The sequence below is a fragment of the Ictalurus punctatus genome, chromosome 29 (genome assembly GCF_001660625.3).
Source record: "Ictalurus punctatus breed USDA103 chromosome 29, Coco_2.0, whole genome shotgun sequence".
Classification (NCBI taxonomy): Eukaryota; Metazoa; Chordata; class Actinopteri; order Siluriformes; family Ictaluridae; genus Ictalurus; species Ictalurus punctatus.
This window is the reverse complement of record NC_030444.2, coordinates 14437572-14458197: the sequence shown is the minus strand read 5'-3', so window position 1 is coordinate 14458197 and position 20626 is coordinate 14437572. Positions and strand designations below refer to the sequence as shown.

The window sequence follows — 20626 nt, the reverse complement described above, 5'->3', positions numbered from 1 at the left end:
AGAACTGAAATGGAGTACTTGTAGGTTCTTTAAATGGTTAACAGTTTAAGCTTTCTAACACCATTCTGCTTTTCTGAAAGGGAACCCTCTGTTTTATGGTTCTACTTTATATAACCCAGATTGTCAATAGTTCCTGATATGGACAACCTAAAGAATTAACTAAAGAACTTTCTTTAGCTCTCTTTCAGGAGTATAAAAGAGTGGGAGGTAGAGAAGGTCAGGAAGAAACAATGAGGGAAAAATCAGTTACACCTAGAGAAAATGGTTTCTCAAGAGCGAAGAGGAGAATTTGACAAGGGTTCTTTGGATAGTTATTGGTTATAGCTTTCTAAATAAGTTCTTATTGGGAGCTTTTGTGACAAGGAAACCACACTGTTTGGCTCTGCATAGTGCCTTTAGTGGTTTCCCCAGATACCATTAACATTTTCTCCTAAGAGTGTTCACGATGTGGAACCTTTTTGGAAAAGGAATCCCTTTTGTTGTAAAGGGTCCCTCAGAGGTACTTGAAAGAAGACTAAATTTCTGGGTTCATTCTTTGGATGAAGAACTCGTCTATAAGTGTGAAGAGGGTTTAAGACAGTTATTTTAGATGGCTACTAGATGGTTTAGCTTGCTAAAAAGGAAACTGTGTTTCAGACCCTTTAGATCAATAGATCCTTTAAAACTTTCCCTGGAGGGACAAAGCACATCGTTTATCATGTAAAGACTGCAGAGGAAAGAAAACATACCGAAGCATTAATAGTGAGGTAGATGTGACTGATTTCTAGCTGGTGGCCAATATGAGTGTGTCAATTCGAAGCTCCCGGGGGACATCTGCTATCAGCCCGAGGCAGCAGGAGAAAGAGGCTGACGAGCGTCACCGCACCACCTATTACATCATCCTTCCACTTGTTGAGGTAACAAGTGTTTACGAGCGAGAGGAAAACATTTGCAGGGGAAAAACAAACAGACAGGCTTTAGCCACGAGGCACCGTGAGCCACGCTTTCCATTTTACACACTGACAGCAGTTACAACGTCAACTCATGATGTGGGAGTACTGCTGAAGGCCTGAGAGTTGGCTGGCAAACACGTCAACATTTTCCCCAGTGAAAATACAATATTATTGTTTTGAGAGTTGCTGAAGATAAGGACAATATAATTGTTGGAAATATTGAGAGAAATTAGTAGTAGAAAGAGAATGAGCGTTTAGGTTTTTTTCCCCCCCCAACTGTTGAACTTCATCAAATCCTGAATTTCTCCTAAAGCATGAGGAAACAGCTCCATCTAGCCAGTGTATGTGGGCATGACATCCCTGTAAAAACTGTGGTGAAAGTTGTCATCTTTTGTCACGCTTGTATGTCCAGCAGCAGTATGTCTAAGATTGAAGTGTCTACGTAGTACAGATCTGGTGTCTTAATTCCTGTGTACATGCACTATACGGTAACCCTGTAAACCCTGAACAAACATCAGTCATATTTCTGATACTCTAGGGTTAGGGTTAGGCTAATAAATCCAGACTTGTTCAATCAGCTGCACAGACTTGTGATTAAATTAGATTTATAAAGTGTAGTTCATAAATTAGCATTAATCATTGGACACCTGCAGTGGATTATGGTATGGATTTGATATCAATCTGAATCCAATCTTTGGATGGATTTTGTGGGTTGATAACGCTAACTTTAGACATCAACAACAGTGCTGAGATCTGAGGCTTTCCATGTCTGATTTCCCATTTAGCTTTTACTGAGGAAATGTAAAGCAAAGAGGATGCTTAGTTTCCCAGGTTTTCAATGTAAACAATGGGAAAGTTATCTACACACTTTTACACTCGCGGAAAATTTGACAGACGCTCTAAGACACTTGAATGCAATTTGGGATGCAACCCCAATGTCCAATCAAAGGTGCTTTGGGTATGATACGGCTCACCTTGCAATAGAAATAACACCCAAACGTGAAATTCTTTACCAGACCATGAAGTATCAGGAAAATCTATTTAAGTAACGGACAAGCTTTTGCATTACTACGGAAATACGGTATTATGTTATAACGACAGAGTAATTATGGAATTGATTCAGGAATGTTAGATGTGATGTGTTGGATTTGTTTTGTGGATCCAGGAGAACTGTTTCATCCACAAATGAACAATAATTACTTGTCAGGCAGCACCTTGGATCAGCACGTTGGCCATGTTGATGTCTCACAGCTCCAGGGACCTTGGTTCAATCCCGTGCTGGGGTTATTCTGGAGTTTAGCATGTTTTCCTATTATAGGTGTGGGTTTCCAATGGTTTCCTCCTACCTCCAAAAGACAAGCCAATATGTGAATAGGCAACTCTAAATTGCCCCTTGGTGTGAATGAGTGTGCTCTGCAATGGGTTGGCATCCCATCCAAGGTGTATCCCTGCATCCCACCCAGTGGTTCTGGGAGAGGATCTGGGTCCAACACAACATTGACCAGAATAAAGAATTTTGGTTGAAAATGAAAAGATTTTGCATCATATTTCAAAGGCTGTGAAAGTGGGGTGACAACTGTAGCAACAAACACCACTGAGGGTCATCTTGTATATTTGCCCTTGCATAGTGAATGCAATGCACCTTGCCCTGTTAGTTTTATCTCTCAATACACTCCCTGTCTGTTTCCCTGATCAATGATGAGGGCTTTGAGTAAGTGATGCATTAATTGGCCTATTGGTGATCATTGACTGTTCCCCCGTGCATTGACTCATACAGTTTTAGCCCAACTGCTCTGATCAAAAGAGGCAAGTTCAGCATCTCATCAATGCGCAAATGAAGCCCCTCTGACTCATTTATTTATGCCTGTGTGTTAGATCCCACTAATGCTGTTTTGGCTATTATCCCGTTGCTCACTGAGAACGAATCTTTGGAAGAGGCCAGCGATTGCGCAATGCCTGCTTTAGTCACACCAATCAGGCACACACTACAAAGGCAAAGGCATGCATTTCAAATGGGGGATGGTTTCTGCACGAATGAGTGAGGGGATGTGAATACTGCTTGTGCGTTCAACTCGTACTCGTATCGCTCCCGTGATACCTTTCACGGTTGCGCGTGTGTAAGAGGGATCCGTTTTGTGAAAAGGTCAAGCAGTTTGTCAGTCATTAAGGATTTAGTGTGTTGCTGATACAAAAAGAGGGGTGGCAACAGTTTGTCTAATTAACATGATGCATAACCCATCAACTATGGTATCTTTTGATCAAATCAGCTGAAATGGACAGCTTCTATTAGAGCAGGGGATGGCACAAGAAAGGCTGTAGGTAATAGATGGCTTTAACATGATAGCTGTTGATATGAAGCAGGGAGGAAACGGAGCATTCTAGTTATTTTAGCCATTTAAAAGCTGCAGCTGAGCTGCCAGAGAGGAGGCCTATTTATAGTACTGTAACCCTCCTGCAGCAAAGCTCTGCCTCTGCATCTATTCAAACTGCAGGCATGAAAGAGATGGTGCCATGACCCTCTGTGGTGCGGGCATGTGAACAGCACGGCCGTATGAAAGAAAAGACTGAGAACTGAGATAGAGGAAGTTTACCAAAAGAGATGTTTCGAGGCAAAGCACAGAAGATATACAGAGCTGCTTTTTAACAGCATTGTATTAAAATCTCATGAACTGCACGTCTACCACAACGACTCTCCATGGAAACAATGTGCAACAAAAAAATCGGTCAGTCGACGTCAGTTGTTGGCCTTCACTCGTCAGGGTGGAGAGACAATGTCATGGACTGGGCTAAGCGCTACAGTTTCATTGTTGTTGGTTGAGCTTGCTCAATCAGCTTTATCCATGAAGACTGTCAAAAACCTTAAGATCTGGCTTCAGTGCGTACCATGGGTCAGGAAGGGGTTGCTAGAAACCGCCTTATTTCTTGCCTTGGGATTTGCATGAGGTTATGTGAGGTTAAAATTTAAAATCTCTTTTTAATTGAGCCAATTTCAACATCTGATTAAAGGTTGTTTTTTAACATTTTGACAATCTGATCTGAAGCAGTTTTCAATCTTTTTTGAAGTCTTTCAATGTTCAATATAGGAAAAAAAAAAAAAACAGGATCTTGCTGGTTGGTATTGATTTATTCTCTTGAGCACACCAGAATTCCATACCCTGCTCTTACATCCCATTGCAATTCACACCTGAGCATAGATTTATCACGTTAAAGAAGTTTGAAAACTGAAATATTTTTTCTGATATTTCATTTTGGTGAAAGTTTGATTTACTGTATAAAAGGCTTGTATATCACCTGCAGGGGAGTCAGTATTCTTCAGCCATGATGAGTACAATCAGAGCTGACCAGCCTGTGAAAGGGTGGCTACCCTGTCCCCGACCTGTGCTGTCACTGTACTGTTCCCAGATATATCCAGTCTCATGGTACTGTTTGTAAATGTTATTGATGATGTTAGTCCTGAGCTCTTGATAGAGGTCAGAAGCCGTCTCCTGGTATGGTCCGTCTATACTGCTGTAATGGTGCAGCGCCCTTAGTGCCAGGTAGTTGATGTTGATCCATATAGCACCACGCCAGTAAGGGGGATCGTGCTCTGTATTGCGCTTCATATAAATTGGGTCTGAACGGGAAAGTGAGCGCAAGCCATAGGGTGTCCACAAGCGAGCAGGATCTTGAATGTCTTTCAAAATGTGCTCGAGTTTTTGGGAGTCAGGTGTCAGGACATGAAGCAAGAATGGAAACAGACTAACGTAGCCAAGCGCATTGACGTACTGAAGCTTTGGGGCTTTGCGTACTGACCGCACCAGGCGTTTTACTGGTAACTGGTGCCTCATCTGTCCAGGTGGCACAACAACCTTTTCTTGCTGCAGTGATACAGCCTGAGTGTGGTTACCGTAGTCACAGAAGGCATGAAGCTGCTCGGACCAGTGCAACTCACTCAGAAGGCTGTTGTTGCTGAGGGTCTGGTAGGTGCGCTCGTATTCCTGATGGGGTTCTCCGAGCAGTCGCGCCATGCTCGTCATGGTCCGTGATGCAAGCACCATCCAACAGTACAAATCCACATGTCTTTCATCCTCAGAAGGGTGTGATGCACGGGGGTAGTCGTCCAACCCGGAAGTCAAGGTCTTAGCGTTGAGGAAGAGGTTGGTGTCCTTGTCCCTGCCACGCCAACGGTAGGAGCTGGGCAAGGGTCCAGCTTGAGTGGTGTTATACCACTCGAACCAAGTCTGCAGTCGGGGGTACAACCTTCGGAGGAAAGGTAGAGAATTCCGAAACTGTGGTGCATCTGGATGCGCCTCAAGGTGCTCCAAAAACTCCTCCAGGACAAGAAAGAATGTAGGAGGGTTTGCATTTTCAGTGTGCTGCACTACAAACTCTGAAGGGACCTTGCTGAGCGCCTCATCACCCAGGATCTGTTCACGTGGGATCCAGCCCTCCACACTGATCAAGTCCAACCAATGAGCAAGAGCCTCCCGCGTCACCTGGGGGTCCCACTTACGGATGAGGAGCTGATGGAAGCCTTCGTCCCACAGGAAACCCCTTGGGAAGAAGGAGCGGGAGGGCACAGCAGTGAACAAGGCACCCTCTGGGTAAAATATGGCGTGCTCGCTATATGGTGACCGCACCACTGACTGTCCAAAAAAGTAGCCCATACCACCAAGCATGTTGCTTAAAGCAGCCTTGCCAAACCTCACCTGGGCTGGAGTAAACCCTTTATTCTGAAGTCCGAACGTCTTCTCAAACTTCTCATTGTAAGACAACTTCAGCCTCGTAAGCTCCTCAGTCAGCACCGAGCCCTTCAACTGGTTGGGTCGGTCATGGAAACTTCCAGACTCAAACAAAACCTCAATCTGGAAGGGAACCTGGACAGTAACCTGGTGCACCACAAAGTCACTCTGGACGCGGTTATCTTTTTGCGCTTGCAGAGGAGGTCTGTAGGTATCCACAGCAATGTAAAGACTCTTCTCGGCACTGGATGGACTAAAAACAAATCTGCGACTCAGGCTGTTCTTCACGATGTCTGTTAATTGGTCCAGACCAGGGCTCAGCGTCTGCAAGTAATTATAGCTGTGGAGAAGAGACATACCATGGTTTGTTGAGAATAATATGATGACTTAATGATGATACCCTGCTACCCACTGGCTTCTGGTGTCTGTTCTGTTTGACATCGCAGTCATATAATTGATACATTATGTCTGAATCAAAGGTCGCCTAAATTAGACCTTTTTTTTCCAGTTGTTTTGGCAAAGTTATTGAACGACAAACATTATTCTGAAAACACTGTGAAATACTGTAAACCAAGTAGGCATTCTGTCTGAATATTATAAGCATTTCTCATGGCTTTCACACAGAATTCAAGAGTATGCAAAGTGCTCTTTTACATTTAGAATTTTGAGTGAGTTACTGCTTTTTACATGTAAAAACATAGTTTTGTAAGCACATGATCAATAAACATTCGTTAATGAATAAATTCTAAATACCTGATGATTTGCTGTTATTTATTAATGATGTAGTAAAAAAAAATGGTAGCAATTACTATAATTTTCATTGTACTTGGAATGTTTTAGTAATACTCTCAACAAGAAAAAAAAAATGTTATATAATTTAAAAAAGACTGCCATAATTACACAAACCTCTGGGTTAGACTTTATTGTGTTTTGTTACTAACAATGTCCAGCAGGTGGCAGCTTAATACAAGATCTTAAATATGTTCTCCTTTGTGAAACTGAGCAAAAAAACCCCAAATATACTGAGTCCTACCTACATTATTTAGACTACTGGTGCACTTTTACTATGAGTCGCAGCTGGTGAGATTGAGATTTAGGCGCCCGTACTGCTGACAGACCTGCTTTTGGTTTCAGCACAGGTAGATTCAGGCAGATTTGTTTTTTGCTCGGTTTCACAAATAACAAAATTCCGATCCTATTTTAAGCTGCCACCTGTTGGATATTGTTAGTAACAAAATACAGTTGAGTGTAACCCAGATTGATTCAGGAATACATGCTGCTTTTGTTTCAGCACAGCCATTTCCTGCAGGAACCTTCAGTTCTGCAGTTTACCATGTTTTTAATTACAAACACTTTATCCAGATGTGATTTATCATTTGAAATACCTGGCGTATTTATTGGTAGCCTCCTCTCTGTTGGTAGGTTTTTTGAAAGTGATTTTGAAGTCTCCTAGTTCCTCTGAAGTGCCTGTAACATGGCTCAGGCGTGTCCTATTCTCTATGTGAGCTTGCAGGGAACCCTGGGTATCTGTAGCCACGTAGAACATCAGTGAGATGACCGGCGCATGAGGGGCAGTGCTCTGGGACAAGCGAAGAAGATGGTGTGAGTACAATAGAGGATGAGAAAGGACCAAATATCAGTGTTGGGCCAAATGAAGGGACAACATTGGGCAAATGTTGTCAAATGGAAAAAGTGCATGAACTGCCATCGTTGGACCACAGTGGGCCTCGGTTGGGTCAACGCTGACAGGGTTGTTAAGAAACGTTCGCCATTTCCAAAGTTCGGCCAATGTCGTCAGGGTTTGAATAAAAACTGAGCCCTTGCCAAAGTGTGATAGATGTTGGCCAACTTTGGGTCAGTGTGGTCAGAGTTGTTATTCAAAGTGCAATGCCGGCAATGCTTGTCCAACACTGTCAGGGTTATCATGAAATGTGCGACCTTGCCAATGATGGGCCGACTTTGGGCCATTGTTGTTAGGGTTGCTATGAAAATTGTGCCGTTGCCAACCTCGGCCTAATGTTGTCAGGGCTGTTATGAACAGTGCTCCTTTGTTAATGTTGGTCCAACAATTAGCCAATATTGGGTCACAATTGTGCTTCTCATTAATGAAATGCTCATTATTCAACTGCTCTCGGTCCTTTTCCTTGTTCCTTTCCAAAGGTCTTACGACATTTGCTTTACAAACCATATCAAAGATGACACTTTACATTTTTCCCTGCACTTCAGTTTGCATCAAAAGTATTAGCATTACTGACTAGAACACGCTGGTATAAACCAGCAGCTGTCCTTTTGACGTTTATCATCACATTTTGCCGACTAAATATAAATGTATCCACCATCTATACATACGTGCTGCCTGCCTGTGATTCTCCAGGTCCAGTCCCCACCGTGTTCCCCTCCCAGGCGTTTCACGAAAGTCGTCGTCAGGGTGAACTCGGTGTCCCGGATCTGCTGCATGCCAAAATTAACCCCGTCGTGCATCAGCCAGCCAAAGGAACTCAATCCATCCCCCTGCTCACACGTGTGCCTCAGCTTCACGTCATTGTCCAAGATTTGACTCATCCACATCAAGCCTACGGAGCCACATATACAGACTGCCATAAGCATGATGGGGGAACTCGGTGCAAGTCAGGAAATAAGATGATAATCATTTACACACAAATATAGTAAAAGTTGCTTCATTTATTTAGTATTAACCATATAATAACTACATAGTTTGATTTTTCTATCTGAAAGACATTAAGATAGTGTGTGAACTTGCATAGAAATGACTAACTCGACCTCATCTTATAGTTTATTTGAAGTAGCATATCGTGTTGTTGATTCTGTGATTATATCACGGTACGTCACGAACAGAACTTTCAAAAGTTAGTGTCTCAGAGACTCAAAGCTGTTTATGTCCATCGACTCATAAATGAGAAATTTGTATGGAAATGTGCACAGATAGAAAGCTAAACTCTGCAGTTATGTGGTCAGTGCTAAAAAATAAAGATGAGTAGATGCACAAATTATACAACAGTCTTATAATGTCTGGATTTAACTTCATAGATACATGATGTTATAATCCTGTAGAACTGTGTTTGTGTTTGCTGACTCGTATTTCTTTATAATAAGACACCACACACTGTTATACTGAAGTTTTGAGAACGTTCCTAACTAGGTGTGAAAAGATCAGATCTCATCACGACTGTAACTATGGCATGAACACACTGTAAATATGAAATTTGGCCTGGAAATGTCCATTTTAATCTTCTTAAAGGAGAAAAATGCTAAAAAATGAAAGTTAGAGTTGTTAAATTGTGTGAGTCAATAAATGAGCTGTAAAATCAGTCGTACCTGTAACGACAGATTTCGGACTTCTTGTTTTCATGCCGAAATAAACCTGCGGCCGATAAGAGCCCCAGAACCTCTCGGGAGACACGGCGGCGGTGGTGCTGTTTGCATCTAAGACCCGAGGTGAAGGATGAAGCGTCACTGCTCTCCTGGACAAGGCCGAGCGCATGTACAGGGTGTAGGAGAACCAGACGAGGCTGAAAATGCACAACCCGATGGAAATGTTGATGAAGATCTTACTAATGGTCATTCTTATCTTCTTTTTCTTCTGGGAAGGAACTGGTGGTTTCTCTTCCTTCTGAGAGCAAGTCTCTCCATTTACGATGATGTTCCTCTTCCTCTGCCTTCCTGTATTTGTGTTGGCCTGCCTGAAATTGAGGCACAATGCTCAGTTAAGACTAGAACTAATTCACATTGGGATCATGTGCGGGTCTGATCGGTGGGAGAGCAGCAAAGGATTCTGAGCTTAAGTGAAATGCGAGTAAAATGGAATGGTTTTATTGATGAATTTGATCAGATTTGATGTGCCATCTAGAGACAAATAACCAAACATGAATGGTTTTTTTTTTTTTTTTTTTTTTTTTGTGCTACACTATATGGCCAAACGTATGTGGACACCTGAATGTCACATCTATATGAGCATGTTGGACATCCAATTTCCAAACCTTGGGTATTAATAAGCCACCCCATTTTGCAGCTACACCTGCCTCCACTCTCTTGGGAAGGCTTTCTACAAGATTTTGTGTGTCTTTGGGAATTGGTGCCGATTCCTTCAAAAGAGTATTTGTGAGGTCAGGTACTTATGTTGGACCAGTTCATCCCACAGGTGTTCAGTGCGGTTTAGGCCAGGGCTCTGTTCAGGTCACAAGAATCTCAAGTCATGTCTTTATGGATCTACCTTAGTCATGCTGGAACAGGAAAGGACCTTCCCCAAACTGTTCCCACAATGTTGAAAGCATAGAATTGTCTGAAATGCCTTTGCATGCAGTAGCATTAACAATCCCCTTCACTGGAACTAAAGGGCCCAAACCCTGAAAAACAGTCCCGGACCATTATTAAGGACCTCCACAAAACTTCACTGCTGGCACTATAGTGTGTGTATAGAATGTCCGACGAATGTGTGTGAAAATCCCATCTGCTGTTTGAGAAATACTCGCACCACCATGGGGCGGCTGTGATTCGGGTGGTAGAGCGGGTTGTCCACTAATCGTAGGGTCAGCGGTTTGATTCCCGACCCACGAGACTCCACATGTTGAAGTGCCAGTTCATCTTCTTTGCTGATTGCCTGATCGAAGCCTTTGCCTTGTGTTTTGGATTATGTGCACGGACTGTCCTGAAGCTGTTCCTCCGGCATGTGCATCGGTTTCAGCCTCCATTTCCTGACGTGATTGGATAATTCTACATGTTTCCTGATAAACCATTTGCTGTCTTCTACATATTGAAATAACACCAAAATTAAGAACGTGTTCGACTAAAACCGACGATGTAAAATTCTCATTTAACACACTTAAGACCTTAAATTCATGAATGTAATTCATGCTAAATTAAGACCTGCGACCTGCATGGTAAAATGCGTTCCTTCTTGCTAAATGTTTACAAGTCGAGTTCTCATTGGTACACGAGATCAGAAGGCAAATGAAGCAGTTGTGGTTTCAACCTCCAGAACAATGACTTTAGTGTGAGTTAAGGTAATATGATACAGCCCTTATTGTGGCTACTTCACAAAAAATATTGACTGACTGTGTGATCAGTTTGGGTGTGGTGAGAGATTGTCGTTAGTTGATACAGAAGCTTTTTCAGTCCGTTCTTCCCTTATGTCATATTTTGTGTACTTTTCCCACCGTAAATCAAGCTGAAACTGCGAACATATTCCACAGTATCGGAATTTGTTTTTAAAAACCTTCCTGTCCACACAAATAGCAGTGAAAATAATAAATCTCTGTCCACATAAAAATACAAAAAAGAAAATTAAAAAAAAAAAAAATATCTTCAGGTTAAAATGTTATATTTTAGGTCATTTATATTGTATATTGTGTTATCTGTGTCTTAAGTCTATTCAAACACATGAACTTTATAAAAGAATAATATTTTCGGATGATTACGATCATTTTATCATGTTACACAATCAAGTTGACTGGAATAAAGACTACATGCATCAAAACAGTATGAGACCGCATATGTGTATTTATTTTTGACAAACTATTAAGTAAAGTAACGCACAGGTTTTTTTATGCTGGTCTTACCTCAGACTGGAGTTAGCCATTGTCCCGGTACAGCCGTTTCACTTTATAGTTGAGGAAATGATAAAAAGATTAAAAAAGCATGAACTGTTCCGTGTATTATTCACCATGCCAAGCCGGTATGACGAGTCTGAGAAAAAAGCGGTTTCTCTTTGCAGGACACGACGGATCAATAAGGTAATTCAAAAACTTCACTGCTTTTTAAGATTTAAACGCTGACTCGACATGACAGAAGTACATGTAATTCCTCTGTGTTTTACATTTCAGCTTCATCAAGTACGTTTCCTGTTACATTAGAGCAAAATACCACCCCAACCTCTGTTCATACTGACATCGGAGGGGGAAATAATCGCAGATTCATTCGCTTACATAACAATGAATTGGTTACTAAGCTTTTACACCCGTACTTCTGAACACAATATTTTGTTACGGTAACACTGTAATTATAGGAGTATTGTTTGAGGGGGAGGGGTCAGAACAGGTTTTTTTTTTTTTTTTTTTTTTTTTTTTTCTTTTTTTAATTTTTTTTTTTAGTCTTGAATGCAGAAATAAATGAAAACAAATCAATAAAAAAAGGAACTTGCAGGTAGGTATCGATTTATTCTTTTGAACACACCCGAATTCCAGAACAAAAAGCTTGTGGTTTTTTTAATTGACATTACAATTCTCGTCATAGCGTTTGTAAACACTCACACATCCCATTGCAACTGACACCTGAGCATAAACATATAACATTAACCACATGTTAAAAGTGAATCTCTGATCGTCCATTTTGTAGAAAGTTCGATTTATAAAAAGACCTCAGTACGTCATCGTGAAAAATAAATCAGAGATTTTGTTCTCCTACGTACATGCTCATTTTTCTTCTTTTTTTAAACAAGCAATTATGTCTTTAATTGTGTCTTTAATTTATTTATTCATTTTCATATGGTTCATTTACATGTGATTCATTTCCGTATGATTCATTTTCATGAGATTCATTTTCATGTGATTCATATACAAGTGATACATTTTCATGTGATTCATTTACTAATTTGCTTCTCTTTAAATCCAGTTTTAGACTGATATTACAAAGGTCTTTCCAGATTATTACTTGCTACACTATATGAGGTAACCCTAGTAAAATTGCCTGAATTCTATAATATAATTTGTTCACCATGTTAGGTTTAAATCCTCTAAAAACAGATTCGCAATTAAATAACATCACATCCTTCAAAGCATTGGCATGTTCTGCTTACTCTCACAATCCTCCAAAGTCTCCATAAACAAATGAGACAGTAGTGTATCCTACAGAAAGCGAACGTTGTCCACAATGTGAAAACAACTCGGAGAGTAAGCTGGACTAACCAACAAAATTACCAAGACTGATAAACAGTCTGCACACTATAATAAATATAACGTCCTTACCTTTTAAAGACTTGTAACAAATAACAGTGTAGCAGGTAAAGCCGAAGAGGTAACACTAATAAAATTATATAAACAGAAACTCTAACCCGATCAGAGTATCAAAACAGAGAAGCACATTAATACAGAAGTAAATTTAAGAGGAGTAGGTCCACAAAATCTAGGTGGAGTAATGCAACGACGATATCTTCAATAAGAATCTGAATTCTGTGGAGCTGGAAGGCCGAGTGCAAAAAATAAAAGAAGAGCGAAAAAGACTCCGCTGTGTAGGTGATGCAGTTCACCCCGATATCAAGAGTTTAACATAGTCTCCTGTTTCCTCCGCTGAAATAAAGTCCTTCTGGACACCGTTATATGTAATGCGAAGCCGAGCTGGGTGAAGTATTCCATAGCGAGCGCCCGCAATACCACGAAGTTGACGCCGAACCTCGTTAAACGCAGCCCGGGCCCGGGCTGTCTTGGCTGTGTAGTCAGGGAAAACGGAGATGGTCAAATCCATCACTTTAATCCGCTGGAGCTCTCTCGCGCGGCGTAAAATGTCAACACAGTCACTGTGATAGTGGAACCTGCACACAATAGCTCATGGTCGTTCACCAGGTTTGGGTTTCGGCTGAAAGGTCCGGTGGGACTGGTCCAAAACCGGCTCCTTCTCCAGACCAAACGTCTCTTTTAACAAGGCCGCTACAGCAGCAGTTGTACAGGTGTCAGGGCCCTCTGGAACTCCCACTATCCTAACATTGAGAAATACTCGCACCACCGTGGGGTGGCTGTGGTTCGGGTGGTAGAGCGGGTTGTCCACTAATCGTAGGGTCGGCGGTTCAATTCCCGGCCCACGTGACTCCACATGTTGAAGTGTCCTTGGGTAAGACACTGAACCCCAAGTTGCTCCCGATGGCCAGTTAGTGCCTTGCATGGCAGCTCTGCTACCATGTACACATTAGTGTGTGTGTGTGTGTGTGTGAATGAGAACCAATAAAAAGCACTATATAAGTGCAGACCATTTACCATTATTCCATCCTGTACCAACAATCATGCCATGCTCAAAGATCATATTTTCCCCCTTTTTGATGTTTGATGTGAACATTAACTGAAGTTCTTGGTCTGTACCAATATGCGTGACGCCACGTGCCAGATCAACCCCGTCAACAATCTCCAGTCCTCAGCATGCAACACGGCCTACAAACATTACATTTCTGTTTTATCCTTATCCAGTTCATCTTCTTTGCTGATTGCCTGATCGAAGCCTTTGCCTTGTGTTTTGGATTATGTACACGGACTGTCCTGAAGCTGTTCCTCCGGCATGTGCATCGGTCTCAGCCTCCATTTCCTGACGTGATTGGATAATTCTACATGTTTCCTGATAAACCATTTGCTGTCTTCTACATATTGAAATAACACCAAAATTAAGAACGTGTTCGACTAAAACCGACGATGTAAAATTCTCATTTAACACACTTAATACCTTAAATTCATGAATGTAATTCATGCTAAATTAAGACCTGCGACCTGCATGGTAAAATGCGTTCCTTCTTGCTAAATGTTTACAAGTCGAGTTCTTATTGGTACACGAGATCAGGTGGTGATGAGGTAATACGATACAGCCCTTATTGTGGCTACGTTCCAAAAAATATTGACTGTGTGATCAGTTTGGGTGTGGTGAGAGATTGTCGTTAGTTCATTCAGAAGCTTTTTCAGCCCGTTCTTCCTTATGTCATATTTTGTGTACTTTTTCCACCGTATTGGAATTTGTTTTTAAAAACCTTCCTGTCCACACAAATAGCAGTGAATAAATATCTGTCCACATAAAAATATTTTAAAAAATCTTCAGGTTAAAATGTTATATTTCACGTCATTTATATTGTATATTGGGTTATCTGTGTCTTAAGTCTAAACTCATGAACTTTATAAAAGAATAATATTTTCGGATGATTACGATTATTTTATCATGTTACACAATCAAGTTGACTGGAATAAAGACTACATGCATCAAAACAGTATGAGACCACATATGTGTATTTATTTTTGACAAACTATTAAGTAAAGTAACGCACGGGTTTTTTTATGCTGGTCTTACCTCAGACTGGAGTTAGCCATTGTCCCGGTACAGCCGTTTCACTTTATAGTTGAGGAAACTTGGTAACCATATAAAGAAAGCACAAACTGTTCTGTGTATTATTCACCATGCCAAGCCCGTATGACGAGTCTGAGAAGGAAGCGGTTTCTCTTTGCAGGACATCATGGAACAGTAAGGGAATTCAAAACCTTCACTGCTTTCTAAGATTTAAATGTTGACTTGACATGACAGAAGTACATGTAATTACAAAAACGTAATTTTTTTAGTCTTGAATGCAGAAATAAATGAAAACAAATCAATAAAAAAAGGAACTTGCAGGCAGGTATCGATTTATTCTTTTGAACACACCTGAATTCCAGAACAAAAAGCTTGTGGTTTTTTTAATTGACATTACAATTCTCGTCATAGCGTTTGTAAACACTCACACATCCCATTGCAACTGACACCTGAGCATAAACATATAACATTAACCACATGTTAAAAGTGAATCTCTGATCGTCCATTTTGTAGAAAGTTCGATTTATAAAAAGACCTCAGTACGTCATCGTAAAAAATAAATCAGATTTTGTTCTCCTACGTACACTCTCTTTATTTTAATTTTTTTAAACGAGCAACTAAACATTTCCTCATTAGCAGAGAACATTTAATAGATGAATACAGCACCTGCAGGGGAGTCAGTATTCTTCAGCCATGATGAGTACAATCAGAGCTGACCAGCCTGTGAAAGGGTGGCTACCCTGTCCCCGACCTGTGCTGTCACTGTACTGTTCCCAGATATATCCAGTCTCATGGTACTGTTTGTAAATGTTATTGATGATGTTAGTCCTGAGCTCTTGATAGAGATCAGAAGCCGTCTCCTGGTATGGTCCGTCTATACTGCTGTAATGGTGCAGCGCCCTTAGTGCCAGGTAGTTGATGTTGATCCATATAGCACCACGCCAGTAAGGGAGATCGTGCTCTGTATTGCGCTTCATATAAATTGGGTCTGAACGGGAAAGTGAGCGCAAGCCATAGGGTGTCCACAAGCGAGCAGGATCTCGAATGTCTTTCAAAATATGCTCGAGTTTTTGGGAGTCAGGTGTCAGGACGTGAAGCAAGAATGGAAACAGACTAACGTAGCCAAGCGCATTGACGTACTGAAGCTTTGGGGCTTTGCGTACTGACCGTACCAGGCGTTTTACTGGTAACTTGTGCCTCATCTGTCCAGGTGGCACAACAACCTTTTCTTGCTGCAGTGATACAGCCTGAGTGTGGTTACCGTAGTCACAGAAGGCATGAAGCTGCTCAGACCAGTGCAACTCACTCAGAAGGCTGTTGTTGCTGAGGGTCTGGTAGGTGCGCTCGTATTCCTGATGGGGTTCTCCGAGCAGTCGCGCCATGCTCGTCATGGTCCGTGATGCAAGCACCATCCAACAGTACAAATCCACATGTCTTTCATCCTCAGAAGGGTGTGATGCACGGGGGTAGTCGTCCAACCCGGAAGTCAAGGTCTTAGGGTTGAGGAAGAGGTTGGTGTCCTTGTCCCTGCCACGCCAACGGTAGGAGCTGGGCAAGGGTCCAGCTTGAGTGGTGTTATACCACTCGAACCAAGTCTGCAGTCGGGGGTACAACCTTTGGAGGAAAGGTAGAGAATTCCGAAATTGTGGTGCATCTGGATGCGCCTCAAGGTGCTCCAAAAACTCCTCCAGGACAAGAAAGAATGTAGGAGGGTTTGCATTTTCAGTGTGCTGCACTACAAACTCTGAAGGGACCTTGCTGAGCGCCTCATCACCCAGGATCTGTTCACGTGGGATCCAGCCCTCCACATTGATCAAGTCCAACCAATGAGCAAGAGCCTCCCGCGTCACCTGGGGGTCCCACTTACGGATGAGGAGCTGATGGAAGCCTTCGTCCCACAGGAAACCCCTTGGGAAGAAGGAGCGGGAGGGCACAGCAGTGAACAAGGCACCCTCTGGGTAAAATATGGGGTGCTCGCTATATGGTGACCGCACCACTGACTGTCCAAAAAAGTAGCCCATACCACCAAGCATGTTGCTTAAAGCAGCATTGCCAAACCTCACCTGGGCTGGAGTAAACTCTTTATTCTGAAGTCCGAACGTCTTCTCAAACTTCTCATTGTAAGACAACTTCAGCCTCGTAAGCTCCTCAGTCAGCACCGAGCCCTTCAACTGGTTGGGTCGGTCATGGAAACTTCCAGACTCAAACAAAACCTCAATCTGGAAGGGAACCTGGACAGTAACCTGGTGCACCACAAAGTCACTCTGGATGCGGTTATCTTTTTGCGCTTGCAGAGGAGGTCTGTAGGTATCCACAGCAATGTAAAGACTCTTCTTGGCACTGGATGGACTAAAAACAAATCTGCGACTCAGGCTGTTCTTCACGATGTCTGTTAATTGGTCCAGACCAGGGCTCAGCGTCTGCAAGTAATTATAGCTGTGGAGAAGAGACATACCATGGAAGCTTAATACAATATCTACATGATATACGTACATGTAAAAAATATATACATATTCTGAATCTTCCCCACATTTATTATACTCCCGGTTTAATATTTATTTAATTTCCGACTGCATTATACGGGTTGCAGCTGGTGTAATTTGGTTTCATGCAACTGACTGATTGACTGCGTTTGTTGTTTAATAATGGCGAGGCCTATGACGTTTCTGTCCGTGTAAAATAGTAACAGAAAATAGAAATAGCACTTCTTTCTTACTTAGAATAAGAATGTGTGTAAATGTGCTTTATCATGCGAAATACCTGGCGTATTTATCGGGAGACGCCTCTCCTTCGGTGGGTTTGCCAAAAGTGATTTTGAAGTCTCCTAGTTCGTCTGAAGTGCCTGTAACATGGCTCAGGCGTGTCCTATTCTCTATGTGAGCTTGCAGGGAACCCTGAGTATCTGCAGCCACGTAGAACATCAGCGAAACAACTGGAGCATGAGGGGAAGTGCTCTGGAGAAAGCCATGATGACGGTGTGAGTACACGAGAGTGTGGCAAAGTGGCCAAATACGAAACTGCATCAAGAAAAGCTTCAGGACGGCATGATTTTAAGAGAATATGAAGTAGTGGAAAAACCAAATATAAACGTCTCCCCCAGCATTACTTACGTGTTTCTTGCCTATGATTCTCCACGCCCAGTCGCCACCATGTTCCCCTCCCATACGTTTCACGAAGGTCGTTGTGAGACTAAAATCTGTGTCTTGGATCTGCTGTATGCCAAAGTTGATGCCATCGTGAAATAGCCAGCCGTAGGATCGCAACCGGTCCCCCTGCTCACACGTGTGCCTCAGGTTAACGCCCATGGCAGAGAACTGACGCATCCACATCAAGCCTACAGAGCCGCACACACGGACTAAAGTAAGCTTGAAGGTAGAACAATGTCACGATGTTCAGATATGTCGATGTCTACGCATATATTAAAGGTTCCATCATTTTTTCGTATTAACCACAGGCTTGGGGTGTAAACCTCTAGTTAAAGATAATAACCTATCAATAAATAAAATCAGTCGTACCTGTAACGACAGATCTCGGACTTCTTGTTTTCATGCCGAAATAAACCTGCGGCCGATACGAGCCCCAGAACCTCTCGGGAGACACGGCAGCTGTGGTGCTGTTTGCATCTAAGACCCGAGGCGAAGGATGAAGCGTCACTGCTCTCTTGGCCAAAGCCGAGCGCATGTACAGGGCATAAAAAAACCAGACGAGGCTGAAAATGCACAACCCGATGGAAATGTTGATGAAGATTTTGCTAATATCTGTCTTTCCTTTTTTCTTTTCCTTCCGGACCGGAGGCTTCTCCTCTTTCTGAGAGTGAGGCTCTCCATCTGCAGTCACGTTCCTCTTCCTCAGCGTCCCCATATTTGGACCGGACCTGGCTGAGATCGAGGCATAATGCTCATTTAAAGACTAGAAGAAAAGCAATAATGTGGAGACAAGAAGTGTAACCCCAGGAATAAATAAGCAACCCGGAATGTGATTTTCAAGATGGATTAACATGCCTTTGTTGTACTTTTTGAACCTAAACTGCTTGATAATGTCATCAGAGTGTGCCCTGTTAGTCCTCTCTCTCTCTCTCTCCTTAAAACATTATTAACCATTAACCTTGGAGTTAACATTTAAATGAAGGATGAATGAATAAGAGACTTTGTTCAGTTTTTATGAGCTGAAATAAGAGTCCTTACTAGTGGAAAATCTAGCATGCTCCTCTCGGAAAACCCTTAATAATAATAATAATAATAATAATAATAATAATAAAACAACCCCACAACAGTGTTCCAAATAGCAGCTCTTTAGGAAGCTAGAGCCATTAAGCTTTCCTTCTTAAGATGAATCATTAATCCTTCTTAATATGATCATTTTGTATTTTTTTTTTTTTTAAATGAGATGTGAATGTAAGTCGCTCTGGGTAAGGGTATCTGCCAAGTGCCATTAATTTTATTTACCTTTTAAGGAAAAGGGGACGGGGCTCTAGATAGGAGTGGAGACACTTTTCCACCTCTTTATCACCTGTCATGTTAAACACAAGCAGAAGACTGAAATGAAGCAACAAGACAGATCGCAGTTTTTCGACAGTACTTCTGAAATGATGTGATCGTTACAGACTGCACCTTTTTAAGGCGATAAAGTTTTTTTTTAAGTAAACTACTGAATGACTTTAGGTGGAGTTTTGACCTCGGGATTATGAATGTTCATATGAAATGTTCATCATGTCTGATGAGTACAACGTCATACATGTTTGTGATGTATGGGATTCAAGCTGTGTAAGCTATATATTTTTGATACCTGTGTTTTTAGGTCTATATTCATATTATTTTAGATTTCTGAAACTATACGCATAGTATAGATATAATTATAATAGTAATTGATTATGGGTGTTGTTGTTAGTTCCGTTAGGTTGTTCTTCCTAACGGGAGCCGGAAATACAGGATGAATTAACACATTTAACTCCTTCCGTAGCGCCTTAGCTTATGTTTAAGCTTTTTGTTTTATTATTTTTAAAGCCGAGTTGCACATTACAGGAGTATGACTGTTAAAATGCTAAACTGTCACGGTTTACAACAGAATTCTGTTACCTTAACGCAACGTAAATCTCGACTTCAACATCTCCACCTGCTTCAGGCAGCTCGGTCACTTCCGGGGATGACGGTGCGTGTCTTAGTCATCTCTTTCGTGATTGGTCGGTGGTTCTTCTTCGTCGCTCCTAAAACTCTCGCGATAGTTCTTCACGCATGCTCGAGATGTCACGCTCTATCCGTGTAGGGCGCTTGTCTGGAAATGTCTGGCATTTGGAAGCTATTCGCGTGTTTAAGCAAAAATGAAGCGAAATCTAGTTCGCTATTAACAGCTGCTAGAACCTTCGAGACATAACTCACACTCGGTGCGTTCTCGGTGGTGACGTAACCACCGATGTGACGTAAGCAAAATGGCGCTGCCGGGTCATGGACAGAACTGCTTGATAACGTTAACTTGTCGGCCATATTGGAAAGGGCGATATTGACTCGTAAGCTAGTGCAGGTGTATGGAGAAATGTGACTGTGCCCTGATAAAATGAATGAATGAATAATCTCGATGGGATCTGGATCCACCACCAACACTGTAGTTACCAAAGATCAATGAATAGATTATTTGGCCAAAAGTATGTGCACACATGACCATCAAATTCATATGTGGTTCTTCTTCAGTCTGTTGCCACAAAGTTGGAAGCACAATCATATAGAACGTCTCTGTACTCTGTAGCTTTACAATTTCCCTTCACTGGAACTAAGAGGCCCAAACCTGTTCCAGCATGACGATGCTCCTGTGCACTAAAGCGAGCTCCATGAAGACATGGTTTGTTAAGGTTCGAATAAGGTAAAAGAGCTCAAGTGTCCTGCCCTGACCTCACCCCACTGAACACATTTGGATGAGCTGGAACTGGAGCCT

General features: G+C 42.0%; 2 protein-coding genes across 3 annotated transcripts; both read right to left on the bottom strand.

The window, feature by feature from the left end:
- Nucleotides 1-3578: 3578 nt before the first annotated feature.
- On the bottom strand, nucleotides 3579-14878 carry LOC108260492 (mannosyl-oligosaccharide glucosidase). Its single transcript, XM_017460839.3, has 5 exons — nucleotides 11230-14878; nucleotides 8990-9354; nucleotides 8003-8226; nucleotides 7039-7232; nucleotides 3579-5993 (listed from the first exon to the last, which is right to left on the bottom strand). Exons 1-5 carry the CDS (start codon nucleotides 11247-11249, stop codon nucleotides 4235-4237), a joined length of 2562 nt encoding a protein of 853 aa, XP_017316328.1. The 5' UTR covers nucleotides 11250-14878; the 3' UTR covers nucleotides 3579-4234.
- A 138-nt stretch (nucleotides 14879-15016) lies between these two features.
- mogs (mannosyl-oligosaccharide glucosidase) lies at nucleotides 15017-19908 on the bottom strand. Of its 2 annotated transcripts, XM_017460842.3 has the most exons (6): nucleotides 19777-19908; nucleotides 19147-19210; nucleotides 18217-18579; nucleotides 17812-18035; nucleotides 17462-17655; nucleotides 15017-17137 (listed from the first exon to the last, which is right to left on the bottom strand). In XM_017460842.3, exons 3-6 carry the CDS (start codon nucleotides 18560-18562, stop codon nucleotides 15379-15381), a joined length of 2523 nt encoding a protein of 840 aa, XP_017316331.1. In that variant the 5' UTR covers nucleotides 18563-18579; nucleotides 19147-19210; nucleotides 19777-19908; the 3' UTR covers nucleotides 15017-15378. The 2 variants fall into 2 exon arrangements, with proteins under 2 accessions (XP_017316331.1, XP_017316330.1); XM_017460841.3 differs by lacking the exon at nucleotides 19147-19210 and having other exon boundaries at nucleotides 19777-19903.
- Nucleotides 19909-20626: the final 718 nt, after the last annotated feature.

Bases quoted from the DNA above. Each gene is read 5' to 3' on its own strand.
- LOC108260492 (XM_017460839.3), bottom strand. From the start codon at position 11,249: ATGGCTAACTCCAGTCTGAG. The intron at 9,355-11,229 runs GTAAGACCAGCA...CCTCAATTTCAG, and splicing joins ATGGCTAACTCCAGTCTGAG to GCAGGCCAACACAAATACAG. The intron at 7,233-8,002 runs GTATGTATAGAT...CGCTTGTCCCAG, and splicing joins GAATCACAGGCAGGCAGCAC to AGCACTGCCCCTCATGCGCC.
- mogs (XM_017460842.3), bottom strand. From the start codon at position 18,562: ATGGGGACGCTGAGGAAGAGGAACGTGACTGCAGATGGAGAGCCTCAC. The intron at 17,656-17,811 runs GTAAGTAATGCT...GGCTTTCTCCAG, and splicing joins GAATCATAGGCAAGAAACAC to AGCACTTCCCCTCATGCTCC. The intron at 17,138-17,461 runs GTATTTCGCATG...TCTTCTCCACAG, and splicing joins TCTCCCGATAAATACGCCAG to CTATAATTACTTGCAGACGC.